At 52.5% G+C, this 15545-nt stretch overlaps 1 protein-coding gene across 13 annotated transcripts in view; it reads right to left on the reverse strand.

Moving 5' to 3' along the window:
• sox5 (SRY-box transcription factor 5) overlaps positions 1-15545 on the reverse strand; it is a 236557-nt gene that overhangs the window by 55830 nt on the left and 165182 nt on the right. For 12 of the 13 annotated variants that reach the window (XM_076051749.1, XM_076051748.1, XM_076051753.1 and 9 more), the window contains one exon: positions 9503-9740. In XM_076051749.1, the coding sequence (XP_075907864.1) occupies positions 9503-9740 (238 nt within the window). The remainder of the gene's footprint in view (positions 1-9502; positions 9741-15545) is intronic. The other variant, XM_076051747.1, reaches the window with a different exon arrangement.

Here is a 15545-nt window from a genome sequence, read left to right on the forward strand (position 1 = left end):
TCTGCTAACGTGTGTGTGTGTGTGTGTGTGTGTGTGTGTGTGTGTGTGTGTGTGTGTGTGTGTCCCGACTCCGGACGGGGTGTGATGGATGTTTTTGGAGGAACGAGAGGAACAAGTGAGTTTGGGGAAATGGGGAAGGAGGAAAAAGAGGCGGGATCGGCGCATTGCCGTGGTGACGGTGAGTTTTCTCTCGGCGGTAAACACACAAAACCAAGCTAGTAAAAACAAGGAGCGGGAGGAAAATCTGTCACCAGTCTCCTGCTAACGTGAGTTGCGTAATGCTCGGTATTACCCATCGTGCAACTCCCGAAGCATCTTGAATTTGAGTGCATGCGTGTTATTTACTTAAAAAAAACACAAAAATCCCCCCAAAACAATGCCAGTCTTCCTTTCAAGCCATGGATTTTGCTTCTCGAGAGGTCGGTACCTTGTCGCGTCACTCCGCTGCTGACGGCGGCGTTCCGGCGCCGATGTGGGGACGCACACCTGGGGTCGGGGCGAGACTGGCGAGCAGTGGCTGGCGAGTAGCGGCTGATTGGCTCTGTCGGCAACACAACGAGCGCAAATGTGATCGTCTCCTCGCGGTGTTGTACGCGTCTGGATATTCTGTGCGTCTGTGCGTCTGTGCGTGCGTGCGTGCGTGTGTGTGTGTGTGTGTGTGTGTGTGTGTGTGTGTGTGTGTGTGTGTAGGTGACAGCTCCAGCCCCGAACTGACTGGCATCTGGCGGTGGCAGTTGTTTTAACAGCTGAGCTGACAGCATTAATCCGAACGCACCCAAATCAAAAGGAGACAACACCTGTTCACTGCTCCTGAGCCCAGCCGGGGGGAGGAGGAGGTGGGGGGTGGGGGGGGGGAGGAGGAGGGAGAGGCAGGCAGGGAGAGAGAAAGATGGAGAGCAGAATATGAATTGGGGAGGGGGGGGGTAATTAGAAAGCAGGTGGTGAGAGCGGTGGCGACAAAGGGAGGTAAGAGGAGGAAGAGGAGGAGGAGGAGGAGGAGGAGGAAGAGGTGGGAGGAAAGGAGCCGGTGGGGTGGGGGTGGGGGGGGGGGCTTTGACGATAAGAGCCGGCACACTGCCAGGCAGCGCACACACACACACACACACACGGGACTGCAACACCCCTCCATCCCGAGCAAAGCAGACGGGGGCAGTAGGCCAAGCGGGAGGGAGGGAGGGAGGGAGGGTGGAACTGAGCTGACGGATGGCCGCATCCCCGTGGGGGTGGGGGGCGAGGGATGGCAGATCGGCCAGGGAGGAAGAGACGAAAAGGCGGAGCCCGTCTCCCAACATCTGGCTCGAATAAGGGCCCTGGAGGTCGCGACCCCTTGGTTCGCCAACAGAGACGGCGCTAGTTCATTGCTGCCCACCCCCACCGGCCAGGGGTTAATTAATAAAGACCCAGCGGCTTCAAAGACTGACACGGCCGACTGGGCCGACTGGAGACGAGTCCTTAGCAGGGAGGCTCTCTCTCTTCAACGCCTCAGCGGCCGAGCTCGCAGTGGCAGCAGCTCGCTGCGCCTCAGGACTTGTTGTGTCACAGATTAGAGTTGGGGAATCGGCACCATTGGCTTGCTCTGAAATCGCTAAGCGTGGACCCGTTTGCGCCAAGCTTAAAAAGCACAAACAAGCAACCGCCCATTGCTCCAACAATTCCCACTACGCTGCAACGATGACGCGGAACGCTAGCATCGCGGCTAGCTGTGTCTTCGCGGTCGAGGTCACGTGGGCCCCCGTGCGTCATCGCTATCGCCGCCGCCGCCGCCACCGCCCCTGCCATACTATATGTGTTTCTGGTTATTTTTCTCCCCCCCCACCTACTCTCTCTCTCTCTCGTCTCCCTCTGAAGTGCTAACCGGCAGCGGCGCGCTGATATACAGTACCAGTGTGAAAGCCCCTTTACAGCCGTGTCAGGCCCTTAAATCCTGCACCGGACGCCGCTGACACGGGGCTGACAGAGGACTACAGTTTGCACATGTGTGTGCGTGTACGTGCGCGTGAGTGTGCGCGCGCGCTCGCCTGGGCTGAGATGTAAAACGGCGCTAAGCAGATTGTGCTACTTTATTCACAAGCCTGGCGTGGATTACCCGGGTTGGGTGGTGACGGAGGGGAAGGAGGTTGGGTGCGGAAAGTGGGGTGTGGACGCCGCCGCCGCTCACTGATATTAACACGCCATCCGCAGTGCTCATGGCACACGGAAAGACGTGTCAGCGTCGCGTTAGCGTTGCGCACATGTATTTTTCTTGCAGTCGGGTGGAGGAAAAAAAAAACCCAACAACAGTCACGGCTAATAGGCTCTGAGCGTGCAGCTTACTTAAAGTGTATTATAGCCTACAGTAAGCTTTGCATGCTGCCATGCATCGGAATATGCCCGCCTCAAGTTCGAGGCCTGTTTATGTAGGTCGTGTTGACGCAAGTGTGCGTCCCCCCCCCACCCCCCCCACAAAAGATAATGCGCACGTCTGTGTGTTTCAGCTCAACGTGAGCGCGTCAGATCTCGATTCATTTGAGAGTCGCTTCAGCCTGTGTTTCCGACTGCAAAGTTGAAGAGCTGCACGTGTGTGGTCAAAACATAATTGTGCGGAAAATCACCCTGAAGTATTCAGGAGGAATTACAGCACTGTGAAATGAAAAACAGCCTAAAAAGCAACATGAACAACTCTCGTGTGTATGAGGGATACACCTATACTGATACCTCTATCGGTACCGAGACCGGGGTTGAGTACTCGAGTACTACTTGAAGTTGTGATATACTTTGCCGATACCATGACATATACCAGTATGTATATGACAATTTTGTTACATTTGTATTTGTACTGCAGAAGTAATGATATAATGTGTGTAGCCTGATGAAGAACTCCTTATCGGTTGACGCTCTGCTCGTTGAAACCACGCCATGATCGATTTGTGTCGGAATCACAATCAAAACAGGCCATAAAGTTAAAATCAAGCTCTTAATAGCAAAATCTGACATCCGTCGGCTCTTTCAGCGTGCGTTAGTGAACTGCTGCATTAAATATCGGGACTGTTCCGAGAGCCTGACCGTCCATTTCACTCTGCGGAACATCCTCAGCCGTCGGTCAGCTGGCGTTTTGTAAGAACTCATTTCAACTCCGTGCAGGAATTCCCTCTCTTGCCTCTGCCATGTTTTCTCAGGGTGGTACTTTTAGTGCAATATAAAAAAGTTTCCAAAATGTGTGTGAAACTCATTCATCTCGCAGCCCTTTTTCATCTTTGCCAACATAAAAACATTCCTTCATCTCCCCATGGAAATAGGCTGAGAGGGTTCCGAAGGAAGGGCTATCAGTGGCAGGGGGGGGGATTAAAAAGAAAAGGAAGAAAAAACAATGGGGCCGTGCAAATGAGTGGAGTTTATGAGAAGGCCCTGAATAGATAAATGGCGCGTTCGGGGGCTGATTCTGGTCACGGGATACTGAATGCAGTTGAATGGCCCAAACACTGGGGCCTGTCTCATATTTGGGCGTCAATGACAGGAGGGCCTTTTTAATGCGCGACACACTCGGACAGCCAGACATATTCATACGTCTCACAGACGCATTCCTGATTATGGGGATGTTAAATACCCCCCCACCCCCAGGTATAGACTCAGCGGTACTGTAGGACAGTCAAACAGTGACTCGGGTCACAATGGGACCCGAGTCGGATGGAAGCCCTGACTGATCCATGAACCTCGGGGAACCCTTTGTCCTCAACTTTGTGCCATTCCAGGAGGCCGATACACACACACACACACACACACACACACACACACACACACAAACACCATCAGGAAAACCACAGGGCCGTCTCTCTCATTGCCTCTCCACTCTATAAGCCCCCTTTATGCTCACGTATTGGACAAAAGCTGGGGCCACCGTGCCCCCCCCCCCCCCCCCAAAAAAAAAAAAAAAAGAAAAGAAAAATAGAAAAACAAAAAAAAACACATGCAGACACACACACACACACACACACACACACATGCCATTCATCTCCTTAATATCGCTCATCTGGACTGGACCGCGAAGAATGGCAGAAAAGGAGTTTCATCCCCACCAATTGTCTCGGGATTGGGGGGGTGGGGGGGTGGCTTGGAGGGTCATGGTGGTGGTGGGGGGCGAGAAAATGCCCCCGTTGAAAAGCGGACGCAAAACAATTCAATAAGAGAAAAAAAAGAAAAAGAAAGAAAGAAAAAGTGACTTGAATGCGCCTTTCATCGGGCCAACAATGGCCGCCCCTGCCCCACAATAGGCCTCAGGTTCGCCCCATGACGTCGCCTGTTTCTCATGTCGCAGGAAAAAAGTCAGGAGGGATCGGGGGTGGGCGGAGGAAAAATGAAAAAGAATGAAAGAAAGAAAGCTCGGATCCGAGTCGATTGGAATAAGTTAATCGACGCGGCAATGCTGTCGCTAGTACTTGCTAGCGGTCTCGCGCTGTTCTCATCGAGACATTGCAAAGTTTCACTTTGCTTTCAGAGTGATGTTTGTCCCTCCCTCAGTGCCAAAGTTTTTTTTTTTTTGTTGTTGTTTCCTTGTCAAGTTTGCCACGGGGACGTTTGTTTTTTGGGGGGGGGCAATACAAACATCTGGAGGAGATTGGATTGGATGTTAGCGTGGCTAGCGTTTGGCTAATCACCTTTTACGGAAACCTTTGCGTCTCCACGCTCGCAGCCTCGAACCTCAAAGAAACTGACGTGCCTCTCTCTTTCACCCCCCCCCCCCCCCCCCACACACACACACACACACACACACACATTCACCCTCGGTTCTGTTTTTCCCAGCCGCCAGAAGAAGAATGACTCGTCCAAACAATAGAGGCCGGCAAGGGTCCCACTTCACTGTTTTTTTTTTTTTTTTCTGTTAATTTATACGAGCAGCTAATTACCGGTGGAGGGTGGCGGGGGGGTTTGAGGTGGCGTGACGACGCGGGGGGGGGTGGGGGGCAGTTCCCATGCTGAGGCCTCACTGCTAGTGAGCCGCCACCGCCGTGCGTTGTGTTGTGTTGTTGTGTTTTCCGGACACATGCGTGCGTTAAAAGTCCCCAAATTCCCTGAAGGGGCTCTGTTTTCAGGACCGTGTGATGCCTCGCGGTTGCTGTGCATGTGTGTGTGTTTGACACCCCCCCCCCCCCCCTCCACACACACACACACACACACACACACACACACACACACACACAGATAGCAAGGATTAAGTGGAGGCAGAGCAGAGGGGTTGGACTGATGGACGGATGAACGGGCGACAGCCTCCATCCCTTCATCCACTTCTTCGGCTCTTAGGACCCTCACCCCCCATGCCCCCCCCCCACCTCCTTCTTCTTTGGCAGAATGTATCCGCCCTTCCCATTGTCACCCTTTGGAGTGTACGGAGGCGTGAGGGGGAGCCCGGGCTCACTGTGTGCGTCGCCTGTGTGGCACAATGGCCTCGCCTAAGTGCTGTCCTATAAAATGCCTCAGTGCTCTCTAAAAGCTGGAAGCCCACCTCGACCAACTCCCCCCTCCTCCCCCCACCACACACACACACACACACACACACACACACACACACACACACACACACACACACACAACCTCCTCCTCCTTGTCCCTCCTCCGCTCGAAAATAGATGAAGTGCTGTGCGTGCATTTTTTGCCAGACGCGCACGCATCTGCGCTCGCGTGTGAGTGTACGTGCGCGCGCGCGTCGTGTGACATCTGTCATCAACTTGGCGTGTCCAGCGCGACAGCGGGCGACTCGGCCGGAAAGAGGAAAAAAAATTAATTAAATGAAAAAACATCAAAAACATGCAAAACGCTGCTCCACTCGACCTCGAGGTCGTTGGCGACGCTCATGAAACCTGCGCTGCCTCTCTTCACCCCCCTCCACCCCCCTCTCCGCGCACGTGTCCAGATCGAGGGTCGTAAACCTTCTGACCCCCCCCAGGGCCCCGCCCACCCCGGCCTCGAATGAGACAACAATATTGTTGTTTTGCGTCACAAGCAGGAGAGCAGAAGGGGAGACGGCGGGATCAGTGGTGGCCATCAGCTCCATGCTTTTGGATGTGCTGGTCGTTCGATGACTTCGATCCCGGGTCTCTCTCATCCGCTCACACACGTGACCAGACCAATGGGTCACTCATCCCGGGGTCAGATGGGGGTCACGGGAGGTCAAATGGCAACTCCGAGGGGAGGGTGTGGAGAGACGTGTCCAGGTATGTGTGCATCCAGCCGGCCCTCCCCACCACTTTTCATGCACACACACACACACACACACACACACGCTTGAATACTTTGGCTTTCTCTCCTCCAACGCCTCTTTGCGCTCCTGAAGAATTTATTTATTGCAGCATTGGCTGCACCGCCGAGGTGTAGCATTCGCACGGGTGTGCGTATGTGTGTGCACGTGCGTGCGCGCGCATGTGTGTGTCTCGTGAAGAAGCAGGTGGCCGGTGGAGTGAGGCAAGAGATGAATGGGAAGAGTGGGAGAGCGGCGGTGCGCTGTTGGGCCAGGCCGCTGGGAGCAGCACGGCGAGTCATTTGTTAGAGGGCCGACGCTCATGACACACACACACACATATACACACACGAGTGCGTGCACGCTTACACACACTCTCACGTTTGCGTACAAATGGTCAGAGACAATGCTTTTCGGTGTGACTCCGATTCGCGCGCATTCGGCAAATGAGTGCGCGATGAGCCCGTCGCCTTAGCACGTGCACGCGCATCGTCATGTGCACGCTCTGACCCAGTACGCTTGCGCTCAGTCCAATTCATCCAGTACCTAAGTAGAGCAAGACCAGCCGCGGATGGAGAGCCGTATCCTTCAAACTCGCACCGCTTGTCCGGGTGTTCGCCCGTAGTGTTGCCATTTTGTGTGTGTGTGTGCGTGTGCGTGTGCGTGTGTGTGTGCACACGCGGCACTCGAGCTTGGGGGGGGGGCTCGCCTTCGTCATCAGGGCCCCTTTTTCTTTTCTTTTTCCCGAGATGTTTATCATTTTCTGACCCATTTCGTGTTGCCAGCCTCCCTCGTTCTGGTCCCTCCCGGTGTTAATGTTCCTACACTCAAAATGTGTATTTGTGCCATTGATCCAGCTGGAAGTGGCGCACAAGTGTGTGTATGTGTATGTGTGTGTGTGTGTGATACATGGGAGGGGGGGCGACATAGAGAGCAGTAATATTCTGGCCCTTTCATAATGATTAAAGCCTTCATTAAATTTTCATCCCAACCTGCTGTTTGCCGCTAATGGCCTTTGTGAGCCACACAGCCAAACAATGGCCGGCCGGGCACAGAAAAGGGATTTCTATTTGTGTTCAGTATCACCGCCAAACCCCCCACCCCCCACCCCCTAAACCTCCTCCATTTGCCTCTGCCGCTCTTCATCTTTTCTCAGCATTCCCTTTCTTCCTTTACTCCCTTTTCCTTTATTCTTTTCTCTTTTGCTTGGCTGGGATTTGTGTGTGTGTGTGTGTGCGCGTGTGCGTGTGTGTGTGCGTGTTTGTCTGCGTGCGTGCGTGCGTGCGTGCGTGATGGGTCTGGAGGCGCTGAGGCCTTTTGTTCGGCGTTTCATTTAAACGTAGCTCGGATAATGCTCCCCGAGTCGGTCCGGACGCCGTGCCACTGCGCGGCACTCGGCTAATGGGGTCTGTGAAGACATTGCTCTTTCTCTCTTTCACTCCTCTCTCCCTCCTCTACCACCTTCTGTCCTTCCTTCTCCCCTCCCTCCCTCCCTGCCTCCCGTCCTCCGCGAGGCTGACTTATAAAGATCCATTAATGTTGTTTTTTTCCCCACCGTGCAGCCAGTTCATGGGGTCTAGTGATGCGGTGAACAAACCAAAACACACCTCAATTACAGCTCAACTCTGCCGACAGCCCGGTTTTTTCCTCTTTCTCTCTTTTTGCCACAACAGGCCTCTCTATTGACTAGAATAAAAACAACCAGATGACGAAAGCTGACCGACAGTCTCTGCTGCTTCTCTCTCTCTCTCTCTCTCTCCTTATGAAAAAAGAAAACTTGCCAAAAAGACCGGAAAATAAGGTTAGCGCAGCTTGAAATGAAAGCCTGTTGATGTGCTGTCGGAGGACAAACACGGAGGTGCGCACGCGCGCACTCGGGAGGCAAACAGCCGGCTGCGCTGCTCTTTCACCCCTGCGGCCGCGGGGCTGCCGATCGCACACACCGGTGTTTGAAGAGAAACCTTGGCGCGCAGCTGCGCCGGATTTTCGAAGCTAAGGCAACGGCTGGATGTGTACAAGGAGATCTGTGGGTAGCGCCACGCGCGTCTGCTTTGGGTGGGGTGGAGGGGTGGGCAGCGGGGGGTGCGTGAGGGGGGTCTTCACAGGTCCACTTTGTTCTTGCAAAAGAAAAAAAAAATGGAGACCTTGTTAGGTTGTTAGGGACCCTGAGTCGGGGCGGCAGGCGAGATGGATCGGGTCACCGCCGCTTTCTGCCGCGCCGAGTTCCTCTAGATTGAGTCAACTTATCGGCGGAGAGGTGCAAGCGGCAGCACGTTGCCCTCAGTAAGTGAAGGAAGCGAGACCTCGGGGTTTGCCGCCTGGCTCGGCAAGAGGAGCACGCGTCTCGGACAAGTCTCAACTGCAGCATGTAGCCACGGTCGCAGGGGCGCAGGAAGTGGAAACGGTCACTTCGGTGAGTCTCCAGGTGTTTCCGATCAGCGTCAATCATCCGCAGGTTATGGATGATAATGGGATCTGGGAAGCTGTGAAACCCCTCACACGCATGAAGGCCAGTGAACAATGAACAAAAGTCCCTACCAGGGAACGACTAAAACTGTCGACCCTCTGCCGCAACCTAAGACGGATCCGTAATAATCGACATCAGTAGTTATTGTGACATCAGCAGGACACCTGTTGATCATGCTGCTATCACATTATCACATTGTTTCATTTAAATTTACGACTTAAGCCTCCGTTTATCCAGCCGGTAGAAACCAGGGCTGGCTGGCCGCGGGGCTAATTTTATCGTTATCCCGAGGCTACGTTTGAGTAATGAGCGTCGGGATAATCGAGTTAAGCTGCGTCGTCTTTGGCAAAAAAGAACAAAAAAATCGGGTCCGGTGTCTTTTCTATGGTAATCTAATGTTGGGAATGAAAGGGCAGCGTGGCAAAATGGCAGGAATATATCTTGATGTGAACCGCCCTATGCTGAAATGAAAGCTGGGGGTGGGGGTGGGGGGGCATTTGTTGAGAGCTGTGAAGATGTCCAAGTGGTAGGCTTTCCACCTCACACACACACATACACACACAACCGAGCGCACATTTACTGTCAGGTTGTGATAAATATGCAAAGCATTGGTGAACAATAGGCCCAAACAGCTGATGCTGTCTGTCTGAGTGCTGGGGAGAAAAAAAAACAAAAAACAAAGGCTCGCCTCTCTGCCGAGTGTCCATGGGATCACAGCAGAGGCTGAGAGAGGGGGATTGAAGTGGAGAGACGGGACAGCAGGGAGAAAGAAAGACAGAAAGAAAGCGGAAAGTGGCCGCTGTCACATCTGGGCTTTCGCCACTGACCTTCCGGCTCGTTCTTGATCAGCTCCTCCATCTTGCGCTGCTTCAGTGTGTCGACCACGTCGGCCAGGCTGCCCTTACGCCTCTCCGGGGTGCCCAGGGCGCCCACGACCGAGCCCCCGTCGCTGCAGGGCCGGCCCCCGCCTCCTCCTCCTCCTCCTCCGCCCCCCTCCTCCTTGCCCGGTGAGGTAGCGTTGTGCTGGGTGTAGGGACTCAAGGAACTCCCCTTGCCGTCCTGTTCCTGGCGGGGGAGGGAGGGAACATCATCACATTACCTTATGTTTAGGACAGGAAAACATATACGGCGAGGGGAGGCGGGGGTTGGTGGTGGTGGTGGTGGTGGTGGTGGGTGGGGGAGGGGGTGGTTGGCATCGACCCACTCGATATTTCTGTTCCCTTTCATTCTCTCCCTCTCCCCCTCCGAGAGCGATTGCACCGCAACCAACTGTCATCCCTGGCCAGATTTCTCAAGTTAGGCCGTACTTCTTCTCCTTCTTCTTCTTCTTCTTCTTCTTCTTCTTCTTCTTCTTCTTCTTCTACTCCCCCTAGTCCCCCTCCTCCATCTTCCTCTCCTCACATCCTCTGGAATCTGCATTTGACTGACTTGGAGGTACTTGACAGAAGGAATACATGAAACAACGGCAAGAGGAGTGAAAAAACAAACAAACAAACAAACAAAAAAGGCTGCGCGCACTCTCAGAGTCACGCTAACTCCTCATTACAAAGCCTTCCGCGGCACGTCTTTGAGGGACGGCCAATGGCACGGTACACCCCCCCCCCACTCCGCATACACACACACACACACACACACACACACACACACACACACACGCAGCCTACCACACCTGAAGTTTGAGCGCGAGCTCCACTTTTGTCCAAAGAGTCGTGACAATTAATGCTGAGAACGCAATTCCGCCACGTGCAGGAATCAGGAAAAGTCATATCCCTTTTCAGAAAACAAAGCTTTGGAGCGGCGTCACATCATTTCCATAAATTCATGAAAAGAACTGACACAACAACAATCAGCGCGGTGGCGGTCATGAAATATAATATATACAGCTGACAGTTCGTCTCTGTGCTTTCTGCCAAGCTGTCAAGATGAATAATTATTACAGTGTCTCATGTCCAAAGTTTAGAGTCTTCGCAGAGCAAACTTTAACAACCTTCAGACGCAGCGAGTACATAAACTCCACTCGACCAAGTAGCAATTTTGTTTTTCACCTCAGGATGATTAAAACAAACATTTGCCTCTTGTTCATTTATTTATTTACTTATTTTACGGTTGTTAATTAGAATGAACTGAGTTTTATTTCACCCTGTCTGCGAGTTTCATTGCATACAAGGTGAGTTCATCTTGTCCTGGTTATGCATTTGCTCATATAGAAACTCTTGTGTTAAGTGGATCTATGACGTCCTGCTGGTGAAACGGCCAAACTTTAAAAGTCCTTTTTGTCCAACTTGGAACAACAAAAAAATATCCTTGAAACAGTAGCAGCTGAGTGGTAAGTAACTTGCCGGCTCTTAATCTTTGACCCAGTAAAACCCAAGTTTGTTTGGCTCACCTGCATAATAGACTTAAAGCCAGCTAAGACAATTAACGGCGACGGTGAGCGAGAGGACGACGTTGACGGGGAAGAAGCGCCCGCGTCTCTTTATGAGCTCTGCGCTGCCAAAAAACTCTCCCCGCCAGGGAACCACGGGGGCGAGTGGTGGCGGTGTCACGAGGATGCGCCGTTTTTTTGCACGCACACACGCCCTAGCTCTTTAATTACAGAAGGAGCATCAAGCTTTTTTGACCCGCCTGTCGCTCTGCGGAGCTCAGCTCCTTGCGGACAGGAGGGTCAATGGTCCACAGGGTTAATCTTTGGCTAATCCCACTACAATATGGAGCACGCCACCTGGGGCGGCGGCACCAATATATAATACCTGTGTTTGTCCGCGTGCGAGCCAGCCAGCGAGCGTGTGTGGGAGGGAGGGCACTCGGGAGACAAGCGAGAGAGGGCCGCATTCCGTTCCGCTTTTATTAATGAAAATATTGACGCTGACGTGGATGTGGCTCCGCTCTTTTTCCTTGTTTCCCCTCTTTTCAATCATTAACTGACGCTCGCCCAATGGAATTTAACACTTGGGGTCACAGTCCGCGACGATGTCACATAGACCTCACATGACCTATCTCGGATTGTCTCCTTTATCGCGTAAGCGTAATTGTTCCGCAACCTTTGGAGCGGGAGTGAGGGAGGAGTGGGAGGAAGGGAGGCACAAAAATAAAAGGAAAACATGAAAAACCCAAACTGGAGAACTCAGGGTTTTGGCGCCATTCCTCGGCCAGCGGCTCATGCAGGTGTGAAGAAAGTGGGGCGGAAGCGTTCAACACTGTCGGTGGCCGAACGGCTTGCGAGGGTTGCAGAGGACCATCATCGCTTGCCATTGTCCACGCTCGGCCGACTCCCTCCGTCTGCTCCGCCTCGCCTTGCGCAGACCTGAATAAGTCAGCGCGCTCAATAATTCACTAATTCTCGAGTCTTCAAGCGTCTGCATTGTGAGACCGCGGGGGGGGGTGAGATGTATCATCAGCGGATGAGGCTCCATCAATCACTGCCCGGGTCTGCCCCGAGGAAACTCCTCCCCCTGAGCTGAAGGCGTAGTTCGCCCAAAATGTACTTTACTCCAACCTCGTCCATGGAGGAGGCACTGGGGACAATTTTCCGAATCCGCGTTATTATTTCTTGTTTTTATTTATTTTTTTACATAGAGATAGGGTGGACACTTGATTGAAGCGGAAACAGGAAAAGACAACGGTAGCACCTCTCCGAACTGCTGAATCTTTGTTTCTCGCTTAAAACAGTGAGAGAATTTGCCCAGTTAGTTGATGGAGACCTAGGAGGATATGACTCTCCTCCTTCCTTCTCCCAATCTCTTCTAATAATGTAAGGGATTGTTAGATGACAGTCTAAACGGGACGGGCGTGATGTCACGAGGCCATGTTACCCTGACTCACCCACTAGCATCTCCGGAGTCTCTTTCCAGGAGCAAAAAGACTGAAATTCCAATTTTTTCTTTCACAAACTCTCTCTTTAACGTGACCAGACTTTCCTCGATCCCTCCACCTGACCGAGCCAACGTTCGACCTGCTCCCAACTCTTCTCTTTGTCGCCCTTCAAACCTCTCAACCCCCCCCCCCCCTCCACCACCCTTCCCCCACCCCCACCCAACCCATCCTGTTCTCCAGATTAGGGAAATTCAGACTTCAAATGAGCGGCTTTGTGATTACGAGTTGCATCAGCGCCCGGCTCGGCGTGCAAAACCCGACGAGACAAGTGGGAAGAAGGGGGAGTGGAGGGAGGGACGGAAAGAAGGAAGGAGTGCAAGTGGGAAGAAAGTCAAAGAAAGATGAGGAGGAGGAGGAATAGGGAGAGAGAGCGCGAAAGGCGAAGGAGAGAAAGAAAGGGAGGGCGAGAGAAAGGCAGCCCTGTCAGAAGGTAGGGAGATGGAGAGAGAGAGAGAGAGAGAGAGAGAGAGTTGATGGAGGGATACGTGGGGGAAAGGCAGAGAGGAAGGGAAGGCGTCTTGAAGGCAGCAGTCACACCTGTCACATCCCATTTATCTAATCCAGCGCCTACTTAAAACAGCCGCACTCTCTCTCTCTCTCTCTCTCTCTCTCTCTCTCTCTCTCTCTCTCTCTCTCTCTCTCTCTCTCTCCCTCTCCCCCTCTCTGTGTGTGAGAGATGTCGCATAAAACAAAACAAACCAAGACGAAGGAGACAGATGGGGAGGGTGTGGGGCAGGATGGGAGGGGGGCGTGGTCACAGGGCGTGCGTGCGGGCGGCGGGGTCGTCGAAATCCCTTCGCCCCGCGTTGCCGAGCCGTCCGGCTGCGTCCAACAATGAAATTATGGCAGGGAATTAGCTTCTTCAAAGAGCCGCTGAATTAGCCACATTATTTTATGTTGGGAGTCGAGACAGACTCGTCACCCCCCAACAACCCCTCCCACCCCCACCCGGGCAACTCAAGTGGCTTATGATAGCCCACCCCCCACACCCCCTCCCCGCCGTCAAACGCTCATTATCCCCGACACGTTTTCATCCGCTCTGATTTGTCCGAGTCGGAGGATTTGAAGGGAAGGAATTGCAGTGGGACGGGGTGGGGGGGGGTAGGGGTTGTGCGGAGCTGATTCCTGAAGAGGCCTTACATTTGTGAGCAAGACAAACAAACCAAAAAACAAGTTTCCTCATCAAGTTCAGTCACGAGTTGGGGAGATTTCAGAAAGCAGCAACACAACAACGTTCCCCTGCGCGTTGTTTGGTGCGCCCCCTCCGCTCTGCCACGCACATCTTTGCTTTCGCCAGATCTGCATGTGTGACACTGCGAGTGCACAATGCCCGTAGGTGTGTGTGCGTGCGTGTGCGTGCCTGTTTGTCTGTGTGTGCGTGTCGCTCTAATGCGCAAGTGCCTTGCTGCATATATGTATTTATACGCACCGGATGTGGCAGTGCCTGGCAGTGTGGGCGGTTCTGCCTTTAGTTTTGCAGATGTCAATTCTCTCTTCCAAAAAAAAAAAAAAAACAGCCACTGGAACAAAGTAAGAAAAAAAATTGCACCTCACTCCCTTTATCCCTTTACTGCCTCTGCAATGGAACCAAATTAAACAACTTTTGTCTTCTTAAGCTCATCTGTGAGGGGAGGCAGGTTTAAAAAAAACACAACTCCTGCCAGAATAAAAAAAAAAAGACAGGGGGAGGAGAAAGGAAAAAAAAATCGGAATGCTATTTTTTTCCCTGAAGATGCCTCCGTTTATGTTTTTTTTATTTTTTATTATTCCTTCCACTGCATCTCTCCCTCCTTCTCCCCGTCCCCGTTTAGCCTGACACATCTCGGGGGGCCTCGCAAGGTGTTTTTATGTTGTTGTTTTTTTTTTCCCGCAATGAGAGAAAGGGACCTAAAAAAAAAAAAAAAAACTACAAAAAAAAAACAATATTGGATGTTTGGCTGTGTCTGTGGCAGATCAAGGCACGGACAATGCGGCCGTGGGAAGAGCTGGAAGCGGCTGCTCCATGGAAAATACGCGGCGCTTGCCGCCCCGCAGGAGCGATCGGTGACATACTCGCGGCGGCGGCGGCGGCACGACTTAGCTCAGCGCGCCAGAGCTGCCAATCTCCGCCGAGGACACCGAACGCACCTCTCTGTGCGCGGCCAAGAAACACACACACACACATGCTCGCGGGCAAATCCCTTTACATGCCACGGCTAAACACAAGACGCTGTCAGTTCTTGACTTGGAGGCCCCACCGCCTCCCCTCTCTTTCCCCACCCGGCTGGGACGAGCGGGCAAACGTTTGCAGTCGACGCGCTTCGAAATCGCGGGTTCACGTGATGCGACACGAGCGATGAGTTTTGAAGATATGAGATAAAATAAAAGCGTCTCATTTGATAATGTGAAGAATAAGGCTGTGCTTGACTCTGTGACCCCCCGCCGGAGACAGCATAGGAAAATAGTAAGAAAAAAATAATAATATGAACGCCTGCTGAAGCATCTCAACCCCCACCCTCTGTGACGTTAGCCTCTCGTCTCGCCTGTTACCCTATTAATTAGTGCTCATCCGTTAGCACTAGAAGACGGTTGCATTTTTTTAATTTATTCTTTTGGCTGTGAGGGTTTGCTGCCGGTGGATGGAGTTTGGGCGCGGAGGTGAAAGAAGCCCATTATGCCGCAAATTTCCAGGCCATACAAATGTCCAGTGCTGCGCTTAAATCCATTCAGTCAGGCCGACTGACCAAAATAAATAAGGGAAATAACTAAATAAGTAAATAAATATATAAATGAAAAGCATCAGAATTGGGCCCCATCAGGAGCCACAAATGAGTTTTTTTTCCTTTTTCAGTTGAACTGAAAACACTCTGTGAGTTCAACTATTCCCGTTTTGCAAAAACAGTCTTAACTGAGCTGTTTGTGCACTGAGGCGGGGCACCAAAAGAAAATAAAGAAGACATGTGAATGCTACTGTGTGAGCCTGTGTGTGTGTGTGTGTGTGTGTGTGTGTGTGTGTGT

The sequence above is a fragment of the Nelusetta ayraudi genome, unplaced genomic scaffold (genome assembly GCF_046127955.1).
Source record: "Nelusetta ayraudi isolate G7.1 ecotype Tasmania unplaced genomic scaffold, CSIRO-AGI_Nayr_v1 ptg000135l, whole genome shotgun sequence".
In the NCBI taxonomy this organism is placed as follows: Eukaryota; Metazoa; Chordata; class Actinopteri; order Tetraodontiformes; family Monacanthidae; genus Nelusetta; species Nelusetta ayraudi.